General features: G+C 36.2%; 1 protein-coding gene and 1 non-coding gene across 2 annotated transcripts in view; one reads left to right on the forward strand and one right to left on the reverse strand.

Moving 5' to 3' along the window:
- Window positions 1–1,524: 1,524 nt before the first annotated feature.
- WNK3 (WNK lysine deficient protein kinase 3) overlaps window positions 1,525–17,911 on the forward strand; it is a 145,959-nt gene continuing 129,572 nt past the window's right edge. The window contains exon 1 of the mRNA XM_073799048.1: window positions 1,525–2,157. Within this exon, the coding sequence (XP_073655149.1) occupies window positions 1,621–2,157 (537 nt within the window). The 5' untranslated portion in view covers window positions 1,525–1,620. The remainder of the gene's footprint in view (window positions 2,158–17,911) is intronic.
- Window positions 10,084–10,151, reverse strand: LOC117310472 (small nucleolar RNA SNORD52). Its single transcript, XR_004524617.1, has one exon. It is a non-coding gene; the product is annotated as a small nucleolar RNA SNORD52 (small nucleolar RNA).

Genomic DNA, 17,911 nt, shown 5'->3' on the forward strand with positions numbered 1-17,911 from the left:
AATGTATTTGGGGCTCTGTTGTTAGATGTGTATATGTTTATAATTGTTATATTGTCCTGGTGAATTAATCTCTCCATGCTTATAAAATGTCCTTCTTTGTCTCTAGTAATATTTTTTTGTCTTAGGGTTGGTTTTTTAAAGGCTAAAGGAACACTCATTTCCCCATTTCTCTACTTTGCTGCTTCTTATTCTACAGTTTGGGAAACCAGGTGACCAGACATTATAATTAAAATTATTATACCAAAGCAACACTACTTTCCCCTCTATTTTTATATTAGGATTCTGAGTAAGATTTCATTTTATAAAAGAGGTTCTGCAGTTAAAAAATTCTGAAGTCTTTTTCCTACTTAAATTCTCTGATTTTTACCTATTTTTGTCTGCTTAGCAATCCTTTTGTCTTACTTATGGATCTTTGCTTTTGAGGTTTCTGGATAAGTTACCTTTAGTTAAGTGAATAGAGTTATTCTTTTTTTTTTGAGTAGAGTTATCCTTACTTAAAAATGTCCAATCTAAAATGTTAACATTTGGGGATGTGAGTGAAGGGTATACTAAATTCTTTGTATATTCTTGCAGGTCTTTTTCCAAGTCCAAAATTATGTCAAAATAAGTTAAAGAAAAAATTCTCTACCTAAGTGAGGCATTGTTAATTACCTTTTCCCACTTGCAGGTAATACTAGTCTTATTGACTTTCAAAGTATATTGATTTGGCAGTGTAGAGTATTGATGAAGATATGGAGGAACTGGAATTCTAATGTACTGCTCCTGGGAATGCAAAATGATACAACCACCTTGAAAAACAGATGGCAGTTTCTTTAAAGGTTAAGCATACATTTTCTGATACAGCCATTCCACTCTTAGGTACTTTCTCAAGGTAAATGAGAGTATATGTCCATGTAAAGATTTGTACACAGATCTTCATAGCAACCTTATTCATAATAGTCCATAAGTGAAATTCAACCCAAATGTCATCAAGAGGTGAATAAATAAACAAATTATGATATATCCAGATAATGGACTACTTAGAGGAATTACAAAGGGACAGGAGTAAGAGCTCTTGGTGGAGAAGCGTATGTTCATTGTCTTGATTTTGGAGATGGTTTCAGAGGTGTACATCTGTGTCAAAATTTATCAAATTGTACATTTTAAACACATGTAATTTACTGTATGACAATTATACCAGAGAAAGTTGATTAAAAGAATTTTAAGCCCCTTGGGGAAAAAATATGATGGATTGATAGAAGGGTATGAGAACTAGATTGCTAACCAACGTTCATGCAATATGAAGACTTATTGAGCTATATGCCAAGTAGTCTGCTAAGCACTGAGGACTACAGTGGTAAACAAGATAAGACACAGTCCCTGGAGTCTGCTGGTTGCTAAGATTGGACAGAAAAAAGAACAAACTTCTTATTAAGAAAAAAGGGATTAAACAGTCAGGTGACTTTTCTCCTTAATGATTTCCTTTGTGGGGTGATTTTAATATATCCTTTTTCCCCCTTCAGGTTGCTATGGAAACATATGACCACATAAAAGGAAGTCTATTCTGATAATTCTGTTACCTGAGATGCAACTGGACTGAAGAGTGGAACAGGAAAAATTTTAGTGCCAACCTTAATTACAATGGATACTGATTCAGGAGGGCCAGCTAGCACAGAAGATTCTGAGAAACCTGATGGAGTTTCATTGGAAAACAGAGTTCGTCAGGTTGCAGCAACTTTGACCGTGGAAGCTAGACTAAAAGAGAAAAACAGTACCTTCTGTGCTTCTGGAGAAACTATAGAAAGGAAAAGATTCTTTCGAAAGAGTGTTGAGATGACAGAAGATGGCAAAGTTGCTGAATCTTCCTCCAAAGATGAGAGAATAAAGACTGCAACAAATATTCCAAGAGTAGAAAAGCTTCCTACAAATGTGCTAAGAGGCAGACAAGAAGTTAAATATGAGCAGTGTTCAAAGGGAATGTCAGAATCCTCAAAAGATTGTTTCAAGGAGAAAAATGAAAAGGAAATGGAAGAAGAAGCAGAAATGAAGGCTGTAGCTACTTCTCCTAGTGGCAGGTTCCTGAAATTTGACATAGAGCTGGGAAGAGGAGCATTTAAAACAGTATATAAAGGACTGGACACTGAAACATGGGTTGAAGTTGCTTGGTGTGAGCTGCAGGTGTGTATACAATCTTCTTGGTTTTAATGCATTCCAGTTTTAGCTGGCCTGGGCTTCTGAGTGATCCAGTATTAAAATGTATCATGGATTAAAATAAAACGAAGGACTTGTCCCCACATCCCTGAAATTATGCTCCTTTCTTAGATCCTCTTAGGAGCTCACGCCAAACTTTTGTTTTTCCTGTTGTTTTCCCCTCTGTTTTAAAGGGAAAAAGTCTATTCTGCCTTTCTTTGGGGAAATGCCCCTAATTCATTACCCTTAGGAAATTCCCGAAACTCTTAATGTCTCATTTTGAAAACTTTTAGTAAATGTATGCCTTATGAGTTGATTGTTATACTAAATATTTGAGAGTGTGATATGTTAGGGATATATGCAGTATGATATTTCCCATCTCTCTTTTTCTTTCAACAAACTTTTGGGGGTTCATGTGTTGTTTTTCAGAACAGGAAATGGTTTTCTTGTTTCTTTGAGGGCTTCTAGTAATATAAACTCCTCTCCATGCCTTTGAGTTTACCTCAGAGAGGATCTCTGGAAGAAATAGTCACCAGAATCTACTGAGCTTAGTCAACTGGAATGTTGTTTAGGAAGGAGAAGTGGAAGCATCAGAAGACTAGTTGAATTACCTAGATATTTGTTTCCATAATAAATGTTTATGTGGTACTTGTAACTAATGAAGGACTAAATGGAGACAGAACATCATAGAAAGGATTATAATAGGAATAGTTTCAGACAGATGTAGGTTAAACCTAAGGAAAAGCTTTGTGACCTCAGCCAGCTCATGGGAAATGGTCAGTGTTCACAATAGGTGCTTAAAATTAAGATTAATAAAGCCAATCACTAAGTACAGGTTTTTTTGTTGTTCAAATTCCAGTGGTCTCTGTGTGTGGATGTGTATGTATGTACCATGATTTCACACCTTCTTAATTTACTATAGATTGCCATTTAGATAGGTTGAAATTTAGTCTTGGTCCCTGCATTTCTAGGAAGCCTTTTGTTTCAAAACTTTACTCTGTTTTTTAAAAAACTTTACTCTCCTTTTGTTTCAAAACACTTACTCTGTCAGTGTTTGCTTTGTATGCAGATTCAGGAGACTACTGTCAGAGACTGAGATTCTGTAAGTCTGGGGTGGGATGCAAGACTGCAATTTTTTTTTTTTTTTTCAGTACTCGGGCCTCTCACTGTTGTGGCCTCTCCCGTTGCGGAGCACAGGCTCCGGACGCGCAGGCTCAGCGGCCATGGCTCACAGGCCCAGCCGCTCTGCGGCATGTGGGATCTTCCCGGACTGGGGCACGAACCCGTGTCCCCTGCATCGGCAGGCGGACTCTCAACCAGGGAAGGGAAGGCCAAGACTGCAATTTTAACAAGCTTTCAAAGTGCTTCCAGTATAGGAGGTCCCTTGACGACTCTTTGGAATGCAAGTTACCTAGCAGTCGAGCCATTCCAGTAGTTCTTAAAAGATGTGTGCATGTGCTGTGTGGGGTTTGCTTGGTTTTCTTCTTACCCCCTTTTTACCCTTTAAGAATTTTATTTTAAGGTCTGTGTCACAGTAGGAATATTAGATACTGCGAGTAAACAAACATTAAGATCGCCTGAAATTATACTACTTTGAGGATGCTTTAAACATTTCAGTATATATCTTTATGGACTCTTTCTTTTGCATAAATGTATATATGACTGTATGCCACCCCATGGAATTGTACTGTTAGGTTTGAACAAAACCTTTTTTTAACTTATCATGAACATCTTTTCATTACTGGTAATTGTACATTTACATCATTATTTTTAATAGATGCCCTTATAAGTTATTCAATCTATTGTTGGACTTCTACATTTTTCTCCGATATTTCACTGTTATAACCATGGTTGTGATCAGTATCCTTGCATATATATATATATTGAAAATTATGTAAATTTTAATTTAATCTCTGCATTGTGATTTCAGTAACACTCATCTTTTTCTGGAGTGGGGGCCACAAAATGTAAAATATTTACTATCTGGTCCTTTGTTGTTGTTATTGTCATTTGCTTTTTTTCTTCCAGTTTTATTGAGATATAATTGACATACAACACTGTGTAAGTTTAAGGTGTACAGCATAATGATTTGACTTAAATACATCATGAAATGATTATCACAGTAAGTTTAGTGAACATCGTCTCAAATAGATACAAAATTAAATAGAAAAAATATTTTTTCCTTGTGCTGACAACCCTTAGGATTTACTCCCTTAACAATTTTCATAGATAACATACAGTAGTGGTGTTATCTTTAGCATGTTGTACATTACATCTCTAGTACTTATTTATCTTATAAATCTTTTGACTGCAGTAACACTCATCTTTTAATGATACTCTGTTTGTAAATGGGGGAGATAATTTCCATTCACTTGGTAGTAGGACACATAGTGAAGATATGTCATATATTTTGCAAATCGTGTACTCTAGCTGTGCTAAAGAATGTTTAGGTAAAACTTGAAAATATTTTAGTGGTAGGAACTGCCTAGGGGAATACCTTCTATTATTCACCTGTGGAAAGGTTGAAAGATCCCATAAAGTCTTACTACTCCAAGTGTAGTCTCTGGACCAGCAGCATGGACATCACCTGGGAACTTGGAGCCGCAGGTTCCTGGGCCTCATCCCAGACTATTGAATCAGAGTCTACCTCTTAGTAACATCTGCAGGTGATTTGTATGCACAGTAGAGCTTGAAAAGCACTAAAATAAGGGACTAATTCCAAGAGCTAGCTGAATCAGAGGAGGAATTCCCTTAATACACCAACATGAGCTTTATATTATATCATTTATACTGATTCCTGGCATCCACTCCAGACTTTCTAAATTAGAATCTTCAGGAGGTGAGGCCCAGGAACTTACTTTTTTTAAGAAATTAATTAATTAATTTTGGCTGTGCTGGGTCTTCGTTGCTGCGTGTGGGCTCTAGTTGCGGTGAGCAGGGGGGCTACTCTTCCTTGTGGTGTGCGGGCTTCTCATTGCAGTGGCTTCTCTTGTTGCAGAGCATGGGCTCTAGGTGTGTGGGCTTCAGGAGTTGTGGCTCGCGGACTCTAGAGTGCAGGCTCAGTAGTTGTGGCACACGGGCTTAGTTGCTCCGTGGCATGTGGGGTCTTCCCGGACCAGGGCTTAAACCCGTGTCCCCTGCATTGGCAAGTGGATTCTTAACCATTGTGCCACTGTGGCACCAGTGTGCCACAAGTTCCACCAGGAACTTACTTTTATTATTTATTTATTTATATTTTTTATGAAGTTTTATTTTATTATTATTATTTTTTGGTCACACTGTGCAGCTTGAGGGATCTTAGTTCCCCAACCAGGGATCGAACCTGTGGCCCCTGCAGTGGAAGCTCAGAGTCCTAACCACTGGACCGCCAGAGAATTCCCCACAGGAACTTACTTTTAAAAGTTCTCCAGGTAATTGGATATATAGCCAGATTTGGGGATCTCTCATGTGGAGCAAATGTTGTAAATTTTAATTTACAAAAATAAAGTACATTTTAATTTATACAAAGAACAACAATTGCAGTCTTCTATTCTGAAAGGAATGTCAGAATTAGTGGACTTAGTTGATACAATTTTTGGATCTCATGTCACTTTCTGCATATTTGGAATTAGGAAAAACTAACTTATTTAGAATCCCAGAAGGATAAGGGCATCATCTTTTAATTACTTTCCTGTGAGTAGTATGCAGTTTGTAATGTACAATTTCTCATATTTTTTCTGTAAAGTCTTACTCTTTATTATATAATTAAATAATTTTGTTGAAAAACATCCCAGTGAGCAGTTTAAATGTTTAAATTATTCTTGATTCTTTCCCAACCTTTGTTTATATATATATGTGTGTGTGTATAATATATAAAATTGGTGTGTCTATACTTTTGTTATCAATTTGACATATATTTTCTATTTATTAACATCATTAAAATATGTAAACTATATTTTATTGCGTACACACCACCTCTTAATCTTCTCCCCTGAAATTTGGCAGTTCTTTTCTTTCTTAAAATTTTATTTTTGCATGTTTGATTTGAAATTCACAGCTCAAAAAAAGGTTTTTATACCTTTTTCTCTTGATGGCATTTCCGCCTATTGTAGATACTTGAGCCTTGTGTAACAATTCTTAAAAGCCTCATATCCATTTATTTAGAATACATGGACTTTAGGGCAGTGCAAAGAACAAGGAGAGACAGATTTTACTGCTGATATTTGACTTTGAGGATGTTGAAAACAAACAAATCCTTTGAAGATGTGGGTCAGATTTAGGATTTGGCCATAAACATTTGCATTTCAACAGTTTGTCATATTTTATGGTTTCTATAATTTGATTTTTAATGCATTATTGGGAAGAACCTGTTGTTCTTTGTAAAGAATTGTAAATTACTTGGTAAATTGGTAATTTATTGTGAGTGAGGGCTGTCAGTCATACGTTTTATTTAGAAGACTTTTAGTTCATGATGTTGAAAGACCTGGTCACATGTCACTAAAAGACCTGTTTAGTAACTTTTAGAACGAGTCAGTCACAAGAGTTTGTAATAGTTTTCTCCTACACTAACAACATGAAAATCAACAACACCTTGCTTTTACATATGGAAACACAACCAGTTTTTGCTTTACTTCCGCTAGCATGCTTGTCATTTGTTTTCTTGATGGAACTGAGTTTTCATATAACGCTATTTTCCAATTGAAGGAACATCATAGATATGTAAAATTTTTTGTTATTTGACTCTTTCTAAAATGTATTTGAGTGTGCTTGTAATAAGCTTCACTGTGGGGTCAATTCTGTGATTGTGTGTTTTTCAAGGTAATTAAACAGGCCTTCTTTAAGTAACATCTAACAACTAGACCTCTAACAAGTCAGCTGTAGTCTCTGAACTGAACCAAAAATGGCACTGAAAAGAAAGATTTAAAAAAAGACATAGTTGACTGTAGCAAGTTGATGTGTTGAGTGAGCATTCTAATACACTTTGATTATAGTAATGAAGATATTTCAAGCAATGCAGTAGAAGTAACAGTTTAAAGATCTGTACTTTCATGCCTAAAGTATCTTATCAAAATTGTGGAGGAACTTGTTTCTGTTTTATTTTCATTTATCAAATAAAAACACTTTGGGGAGAAGTATATTTTTAGGCAGACGTACATTTAATTGTGAAATTAGAATTAGATAATAATGTGAAAATAGCTGAATTTCCAATAAAGGAAAAAGTAATTAAAATATATGCTAGAATTTCTGTTTCTGAATAAATATTGTTGTCTAAAGTATTCACTCTGGGATATTTTTGCTCTTAAAATATTTTTGTTATGACCCTCTTGGAAGTGATTCCAGATTCTGTTAGAGCTACACAAGAAAATGCTTCATTACATATAAGCACACCCTAAATAGTGTTATTCAGTTTTAATTTCCCACTGTCTTCATCAGACCCAGCCCTCAAAGTGCAATACTCTCATAGGCAAAGAATGATTACATCGAAGGGAGGAGGGATAAAACTTGCTTAACTATATATGTTCTAGTTTCTTTGTTTAAAAGCTAGTCACATAACTTTATTAAGTATAAACCAAAGACAGATGTTTTCATAAAATGACAAAGGGTGACAGTGGCAGGAGACAGACTTGGTCTGGGAAATACCATTAATTTCCCCAGTTAGTTCAATGAGTTAGTTTTGAGCTAACTATCTGCTTGATAGATAACAAATTGATACATCTAGTTGGCTGAATGAATAATTGCACCCCGAAGATGTTCATGTCCTAATCCCTGGAACCTATGTTACGTAACATTGCAAAATGGATTTTGCAGCTACGATTAAACTAAAGATCTCGTGATAGGTAGATTATCCTGGATTATCTGGGTGGGCCCAGTGTAATCACAAGGATCCTTTTTTTAAAAAAGTATTTATTTATTTATTTGGCTGCGTTGGGTCTTAGTTGCGGCACGCGGGATCTTTCGTTGCGCCACGCAGGCTTCTCTCTAGTTGTGATGTGTGGGTTTTTCTCTCTAGTTGTGGCGCATGGGCTCCAGGGTGTGTGGGCTCTGTAGTTTGTGGCACGCGGGCTCTCTCGTTGACGTGTGCGAGCTCAGTAGTTGTGCTGCACAGGCTTAGTTGTCCTGCAGCGTGTGGGATCATCTTAGTTCCCCGACCAGGGATTGAACCCACGTCCCTTGCATTGGAAGGTGGATTCTTTACCACTGGACCACCAGGGAAATCCCACAAGGGTCCTTTTGAGAGGAAGGATGGCCATTAGTCAGAAGGAGATCTGATAATGGAAGCTGAGGTTGGAGTGATAGGAATATGGGCAACCTCTAAAAGCTGGGAAAGACAAGGAAACAGATTCTTCCCTAGAGCATACAGAAGGAACACAGCCTTGCCAACACCTTGATTTTAGTTGAGACTCATTTGGATTTTTTTTTTTTTTTTTTTTTTTTGCGGTACGCGGGCCTCTCACTGTTGTGGCGTCTCCCATTGCGGAGCACAGGCTCCGGACGCGCAGGCTCAGCGGCCATGGCTCACAGGCCCAGCCGCTCCGCGGCATGTGGGATCTTCCTGGACCGGAGCACGAACCCGTGTCCCCTGCATCGGCAGGCGGACTGTCAACCACTGCGCCACCAGGGAAGCCCTCATTTGGAGTTTTGATCTCTACAATTGGAAGATAATAAATTTGTGTTGTTTTAAGCCACTAAATTTGTGGTAATTTGTTATAGCAGCAATAGGAAATGAATACAGTACACATAGCTATGATTTATTCATTTGTTCATTCATTCAACAAATAAATATTCAGTACCTACAGTGTACCAGAACTGTGCTAAGTGCTAGGGATGTAATGGGGATAAAAAGCAGACACAGGCCCCATTTTCATAAAGCTTACAGTAGAGGTAGTTTATAGTCAGTAAGAAGAAGGCTTGGAGATTGGAATTAGTGAAAAGATGAAAGGGCTGTTAAATATAGATTTGTTTGAAAGAAATGGTAGGGTTGGGAAGAGCAAGCGACATGGATACTACTCCTTTACTACTTAGTTTTCTTTTTTATTTTGAGATAATTTGCTACTAACAGAATAGTTGCAAAGATAGTATAGAAGTTCCTGTATGTCCTTCACTCAGTTTTCCCTTATGCTAATATTTTAATCAGAGAACATTTATCAAAACTTAAGAAATTAGTATTACTACAGTACTATTAACTAAAGTACCGAACTTGTTTGGATTTCACCAGTTTTCCTACTGGTGTTCTTTTTTCAATGGTATGATCCAGTTCAGGATCCCACATTGCATGTAGTTATGTCCCTTTAGTCTCTTCCAATCTGTGACAGTTCTTCAATCTTTGTTTTTCATGATCTTGAACTTCTAATGAGTACTGCTCAGTTAGTTTGTAGAGTGTTCCTTAATTTGGGTTTGTCTTATGTTTTCACATGATTAGATTTAGGCTATGAATTTTGGCAAGAATACCATAACATTTATTCATTGGAATTACCTCTTAGTTTTGTGTGGTCTCTTCTTAAGTATGACTGTTAAGTTTCTGAAAACCCAACAATTGGGGAAATTTGTCATTGAGGAACTTTAGTATATCTTAAGTTATAAATAATGGTGTCATACACTTTTGCATTTATCAAAATTAGTATTAATTGAGTACTTATGCAGGTACTTAATTTGAATATTTTATTTAATCTTGCAATAGTTATATGAGGTAGGGATGATTAGTTTTCAGGTGGTAGAAGTGAGGTTTAGATACATTAAGTAACTTTCCCAAAGGGGTAGAGTAAGGATTTATAGTCCATCAATTGTATATATAAAACACTTACATAGATGATTTAAGAATTTCCTCCTCATTACTTATTTGAGCAGATCACTCTTTCATGTTTTTAACCATTTTACAACAAATGATTTCTTAAATGGACACTGTTTAAAATAAGATTCTTTTTTTCCCCCCCAAATGAGTTAGAACTTAATTTTGGGCTTCAGGACCAGCGTCAGAGACTCTAGTCTGAGAAATCATCATTCCTGTAAAATAAGGTTCTTAACATTAAACTAACTGCTGAAGCTCAAAGGGTACTAGTTAATGGTGTCATTTAAGGACACTCTCTGGCTTGGGGGCTCTGAAGAACAGTTTCATGGTTGGGTTGCCATGGTTCAGTGTCTGGCCTTCACCTTTTGTCAGTGTCTAGAGGTGGTTGGACACGTTGGGGAGACTGACTTGTGCTAACTCAAATGCCTAGGTTTAGGACAGAAATTTATTAATTTAGAATGAATTAATGAATTAATTTTATCTGATATAGTTGTTAGGTCATATGGTCTAACTGGTCTGTAGGTTAGATACATGGGAAGCTAAATTATAATCAGAAGCTGGCTTAGTAAGTACAGAGTCAGAACAAAGGTACTAAATGTTCCTGTGTGTCCTGCTAAAACAGTATACTGACCGAATGAACTGGATGCTCAGGTCCTAACTGGATGAGGACATCCTCTTTGTTCAACAGTACTGGAAGACAAGTGCACCTGGTTATGTCTGTGGTTCATCCCCCTTTCCATATGTTATCTTTATTACCATCGATGAGCACTTTTCTTTAGGTATTAATACATACCATTGCTGTCTAAAAGCTTTAACATGCTCGTATGGCCAAACTGTGATTATTATATGCTGATTTCTTGATTAATACTTTGATGTTACCATTTACAAATTATAATTACCCTAGTGTGTGTTTATTTCATTTAGTTTTACACATATCTCTCCATGGAAAGTGTTTTGTGAATGACGTATCTGAGGTCATTACTGTGAATATTGTTTCTGAGAGGCAGAGCTTTGAACTAGGAAGTACTTGGGATTCATAACACAGCAGACCTAAGTTCGTTTGCCTGTGCCAGTTAGGTACCTTGGGCAAGCTAAGCAGTTTAGCATTTTGGAGCTTTACTTTTTCACTTTTTTAAAAAAGAAAAATATAATAAATATTACTGATATCCAAAAAAAGAATAATAACCTCATATTTATCCAGAATATTCATTGATATTTAAGAACCATTTTGAAGCCTTCATAGCATTCATCTTTACTTGAACAAGTTATTTTATAATACAGCTTTTATAACAATGTTGATGATTTCTTCCTTTTTTCACGTTTGCAGAAACAGATCCACATAGCCTCTGACTTGGTTCTGTAGTTCATTGTTGGTGTTTGCATTAAGAGACATAGCTGATAACGCCATAGTTTACCTTTTGGAAACTAAATGCTTCTTATCTTGAATAAATACATATGCAGGTTAGTCATGTTGGTATTGTGCCTTGTCTCAGGAAAGGTTTTGCATACATTTTTAGCATTCCGTATATTATAATAGATTAAGTGTTTAGTTAACATGAGGACAATATTTCTTTTTAAAGAAGTGTGGAGTAGTTAAAATCTGTTTGGTAAATTTGTATTTGACCTCTGTTATATTTATCAGCCATATAAATTAATATTTGTAACACTGAAAAATTGATATTTGATGCTATTTTTTGGTGACCTTACTACTGGAGACAGTAGATTTAGGGATCATTTTTGTAGACTATAATTTTCCGACTCTGTCAGCTCCATTAACTGTCACTGCTCTCTAGTTTGCCTTTTGTGGTTCATCACTCCTTTCTTGAGTACGAACTCTACTCATTGGCGACGTGTGAAAATTACCTTATCAAAGTGGTTATCATTAATACAATAGAGTGTGTGTGTGTGTCTGTATGTCAATCTGTCTGTGTTTAAAGGAGGATTACTATAGTAGCTGAAAACTTTCCTTTGATTTTGGTGCTAGTTTGACAGGTTTACTTTCCTCTCACTGAATTAGAAGTGGACCTTTGAAGATCTTGGCCATACCTTTTTAGTGGACTTTACCTCCAGCATTATGTCTGGGACAGCAGTTGTAATTTTGTAAAGCTGTTTACTCTTAATGCTGACTACTTTTGATCCATAGGATCAAAGGATAAAGTGGAGTAATTTAGTTTGGTACATAAAAGACTTGTGCTCTGCTAATTTAATCAGAAGGCATCAAAATTTATTCATTATTCTTCAGAGTAGATCTGCTGATCTATCATGAGAGGATGACTCCTAGCTAATTACAGGGACATTTAGGATTTATTAGTCATTTTAGGTTAGCTAGAAAAGCATAAACACTTTACTTGTTTCCAGCTCTCTTCTAAGTTTGTTGTTCCTTGCTTTTGTTCTTTGAGTTCCTTAACTCTTTTTTTTTCAGGCTTTAAAAAATATTGAGATACACTGTGTAAGTTTAAGGTGTACAACTGTTGGTTTGATACATTTATATATTGCAATATGATCACTATAGTAACGTTAGTTAACACCTTTATCATGCATGTCACATATTTATCATTTCATTTTTGTGTTGAGAACAGCCAAGATTTAGTCTGTTAGGAACTTTGAAGTTTACCATACAGTATTGTTGACTATAATTACTATGCTGTATATTAGATCTCTAGAACTTATTTCTCTACTAGTTGTAAGTTTGTACCCTGAAATAACATTCCCCTACCCCTCAGCCCCTGGTAACCACTATTCTACTCTGATTTTACAAGTTCAGATTTTTAGACTCCCATATAAATGTATGATATTTGTAATTTGAAGGGATATCTGCATACCCATGTAATGAACATTACATACCCATGTAATGAACATTGCAGCATTCACAGTAGCCAAGATATGACAACAACCTAAGTGTCTGTCAACAGAAGAATGGGTAAAGTAGATGTGATGTGTATACGTATACAATGGAATATTATTCAGCCATGAGAAAGAAGGAAATCCTGCCATTTGTGACAACATAGAAAGACCTTTAATGCATTGCTCTCAGTGAGATGTCAGAGAAAGACAAATACTGTAAGTTCCTTAACTCTTTTTTAAAATAAATTTTTATTGTGACAAAATGTACATAACATAAAATTTACCATTTTAACCATTTTAAGTGTACAATTCAGTGGCATTAAGTACGTTCACCTTCACTACCACCCATTTCCAGAACTTTTTCATCATCCCAAACTGAAACTCTGTACCCATTAAACAATAACTCAGGTGTCCATTGACAGATGAATGGATAAAGATGTGGCACATATATACAGTGGAATATTACTCAGCCATAAAAAGAAACAAAATTGAGTTATTTCTAGTGAGGTGGATGGACCTAGTCTGTCATACAGACTGAAGTAAGACAGAAACTTACTAACACATAAATATGGAATCTAAAAAAAAAAAAAAGGTTCTGATGAACTTAGGGGCAGGACAGGAATAAAGATGCAGACTAGAGAATGGACTTGAGGACACGGGGAGGGGGAAGGGTAAGCTGGGACGAAGTAAGAGAGTAGCATTGACATATATACACTACCAAATGTAAAATAGATAGCTAGTGGGAAGCAGCTGCATAGCACAGGGAGATCAGCTCGGTGCTTTGTGACCACCTAGAGGGGTGGGATAGGGAGGGTGGGATAGGGAGACGCAAAAGGGAGGGGATATGGGGATATATGTATACATATAGCTGATTCACTTTGTTTTACAGCAGAAACTAACACAACATTGTAAAGCAATTGTACTCCAATGAATATGTTAAAAAAAAAAAAAAAACTCCCCATTCCCTACTCTTCCCATCCCCTGGTAACCACTATTCTACTTTCTGTCTCTATGAATTTGTCTATTCTAGGTATCCCATATAAGTGGAATCATACAATATTTGTTCTTTTGTGTCTGGGTTATCTCACTTAGCGTAATGTTTTCAAGATTCATCTATGCTGTAGCATGTATAAGAATTTCATTCCTTTTTAAGACTGAACTTGTATGTATATACCACACTTGTTTTATCCATTCATCCATTGATGGACATTTGTATTGTGTCCACCTTTTGGCTATTATGAATAACACTGCTATGATATTAGTGTACAAATATCTGCTCAAGTCCCTGCTTTCAATTATTTTTGGTATATACCTAGAAAGTGAGATTGCTGGATCATATTTCAGTTTTTTAGGAACTGCCATACTGTTTTCCATAGCGTTCATTTTACATTCCCACCAGCAATGAACAAGGGTTCTATTTACTCCACATGTTTGCCAATATTTGTTATTTTCTGTGTGTGTGTGTGTGTGTGTGTGTGTGTGTGTGTGTGTGTGTGTTTAATAGCCATCCTAATGGGTGTGAAGTGGCATCTCATTCTGGATTTGATTTGCATTTCTCCAATGACTAGAGATGTTGAGCCTCTTTTTGTGTGCTTATTCACCATTTGTATTTCTGGTTTTGAAAAATGTCTATTCAAGTCCTTTGCCAATTTTTGAATTGGGTTGTTATTGTTGTTGCTGTTGTTGTTGAGTGACAGGAGTTCTTTTATATATTCTGAGTATTAATCCCTTATTAGATATAGAGTTGCAAATATTTTCTCCCATTCTGTAGATTGCCTTTTCACTGTCTTATGGTGCCTTTAATGCACAAGTTTTAAATTTCTTTTCTTTTTTTTGAGTGGGGGGTGGTACGCGGGCCTCTCACTGTTGTGGCCTCTCCCGTTGTGGAGCACAGGCTCCGGACGCTCAGGCCCAGCGGCCATGGCTCATGGGCCTAGCCACTCCGCGGCATGTGGGATCTTCCCGGACCGGGGCACGAACCCGTGTCCCCTGCATCGGCAGGCGGACTCTCAACCACTGCGCCACCAGGGAAGCCCAAGTTTTTAATTTTGATTAAGTTCAGTTTATATATTTTATCTTTTGTTGCCTGTGTACTTTCACTTAAAAATTCATTGCTAAACCCAGTGTCATGAAGATTTTTCCCCTATGTTTTCTTATAAAAGTTTTATAATTTTACCTCTTATGTTTATTAGGTCTTTGATGCATTTTGAGTTAATTTTTTTTTTTTTTGAGTTAATTTTTGTATATGGTGTAAGGTAAGGGTAACCACTGTTCTGCTCTCTGTTTTTACAAGTTCTTCATTCTTTTGCACATGGATACTCAGTTTCTCCAACCTTTTGTGAAGAGACAATCCTTTCTCCATTGAAAGATCTTGACATCCTTGTCGAAAATCATCTATTTGACTATTTATACGAGGGATTATTTCTAGCTCTATAGTCTATTCCATTGATCTTTATGCCAGTATCACAGTGTTTTGATTACCATAGCTTTGTAGTAAGTTTTGAAGTCCAGAACTCCAACTTTGTTATTTTTTCAAGATTGTTTTGGTTATTTGAGGTCCCTTGAGATTCCGTATGAATTTTAGGATGGGTTTTTTTTTAATTTCTGGGTTTTTTAGGATAGTTTTTTTTATTTCTGCAAAACAGTGGGATTTTGATAGAATCTGCAGATCTCTTTTGGCATTGACATCATAACAGTATTAAGGTTTTCAATCCGAAAAAATGGGATGTGTTTCTATTTATTTATGTCTTCTATAATTTTAGCAATGTTTTGTAGTTTTAAGTGTTATAAGTCTTTTGCCTCCTTAGATAAGTTTCTTCCTAGATATTTTATTGTTTTTGATGCTATTATAAATTGAATTATTTTCTTAATTTCCTTTTTGGATTATTTATTTTAGTGTATAGAAGCACAACATTTTTTTTCCTTTTTCATTAGGGTGAATTTATTTATAATTTATCATTACATCAGTGCTATCCCCCTTGGGGTTCCCAACTTTATGCAGGATATCCCTTTATATTCTAGAAGCACAACTTATTTTTGAGTGTTGATTTTGTATCCTGCAACTTTGCTGAACTAGTTTAGTAGTGATTCATTTTTTTAATATATATATACATATATATCTTCTTTTTAAAAAATTTTTTTAACATCTTTATTGGAGTATAATTGCTTTACAATGGTGTGTTAGTTTCTGCTTTATAACAAAGTGAATCAGTTATACATATACATATGTTCCCATATCTCTTCCCTCTTGTGTCTCCCTCCCTCCCACCCTCCCTATCCCACCCCTGTAGGTGGTCACAGAGCACCGAGCTGATCTCCCTGTGCTATGCGGCTGCTTCTCACTAGCTATCTATTTTACGTTTGGTAGTGTATATATGTCCATGCCACTCTCTCACTTTGTCACAGTAGTGATTGATTTTGAGTGTCTGGAAAAGGAAGCTAACCACTAGTAAAAAGGAAAAAAATATGATATATTTTTAAGTTAACAGGAATAAAGTAAACAGCAAAGTAAAATAAATAAAGAACCTAAAATAAGATGGAAGGACTAAAATTAAATATATCTTTTGCTATATCAAATGTGGACAGATTGCACTTGCAGGAGTACCAACCAATATTAATATCTATTATAGAAGAAAGAAAGTAAACTTAAAGCATTAAACAGGGTATTACAAAGTTATTTACTTCACAGTTTAAGAAGATAAAGCCCTTTGATAAAGACCTATAGGCACCAAAAAGATTCTGGCTAATATTTTAAATTCAGAACCTCTAATAGATTAAAGGAAAATGGATAAACATATAGCTGTAGTAGGAAATTTCAGGTGCAGATCAAGTGGACGAAAAGTGAATAAATATAGAGGAAGTGAATTATATAATCCACAAACTCCATTTGATGGATATATAGAAGCTTATATTCTCCAAATGGGGAATATACATTTTTATGGTCTACAAGCCACTAAAAAAGTTGGTTAAATATGTGGCCCAAAGAAAACCTTAAGTTAAAAGAAAAGAGATTTTATATTCTGCATTACTCAATAAAATTAGAAATAAATAATGAAAAAAGTAACCAAAAAACTCTTAACTAATTGGAGATCAGAAATCGCACTCCTAGATAAAATTTGGATCAAGGAGAAAATCAAAACTCAAAGTATAAACTACCTAGAAAGCAATGAAAAAGAAGACATTGCAACAAAACTTGTGAGTCATTGCAAAAGCTATACCCAGAAGAAAATTTATCAGCTAAAATGTCTTCATTATTAATGAACAGTAACTGTTGGGTTGGCAAAAAAGTGCCTTCGTTTTTCAAGTAAAAATAAAAGACACATTTTTCATTTTCACTAAGAAATTTATTGAACAACGTATTCACCCTTTTGTTCTACTACCTCCTGCCATTTTCAGGCAACTTCATAATTCCAACTTCCCAAAACTTTTTATCATTTTTTTTCTTTCGGTATGTGGTCCTCTCACTGTTGTGGCCTCTCCTGTTGCGGAACACAGGCTCCGGACGCGCAGGCTCAGTGGCCATGGCTCATGGGCCTAGCCGCTCCGCGGCATGTGGAATCTTCCCGGACCGGGGCACGAACCCGTGTCCCCTGCATCGGCAGGCGGACTCCCAACCACTGCGCCACCAGGGAAGCCCCACTTTTTATCTTTTTGAGCAAAGAGCTCTTCCAGGTGCCTTTTACAGTCTTCCAGGGAATGGAAATTTTTTCCATTAAGAGAATTTTGTAAAGACCGAAATAAATGGAAATCCGAAGGTGCAATGTCTGGTGAATATGGCAGATGAATCAGAACTTCCCAGCCAAGCTGTAACAGGTTTTGCCTGGTTATCAAAGAAACATGTGGTCTAGTGTTATCCTGGTGGAAGATTATGCGTTTTCTGTTGACTAATTCCAGACGCTTTTCATCAAGTGCTGCTTTCAGTTGGTCTAATTGGGAGCAGTACTTGTTGGAATTAATCGTTTGGTTTTCCAGAAGGAGCTCATAATAGAGGACTCCCTTCCAATCCTACCATATACATAACATCACCTTCTTTGGATGAAGACCAGCCTTAGGTTGTGGTTCATTTCACTTGCCCCACGATCTCTTCCGCTCCACGTTATTGTACAGTGTCAAAGGAATTCACATAACCAAGCT

Source organism: Tursiops truncatus, chromosome X (genome assembly GCF_011762595.2).
Source record: "Tursiops truncatus isolate mTurTru1 chromosome X, mTurTru1.mat.Y, whole genome shotgun sequence".
NCBI lineage: Eukaryota > Metazoa > Chordata > Mammalia > Artiodactyla > Delphinidae > Tursiops > Tursiops truncatus.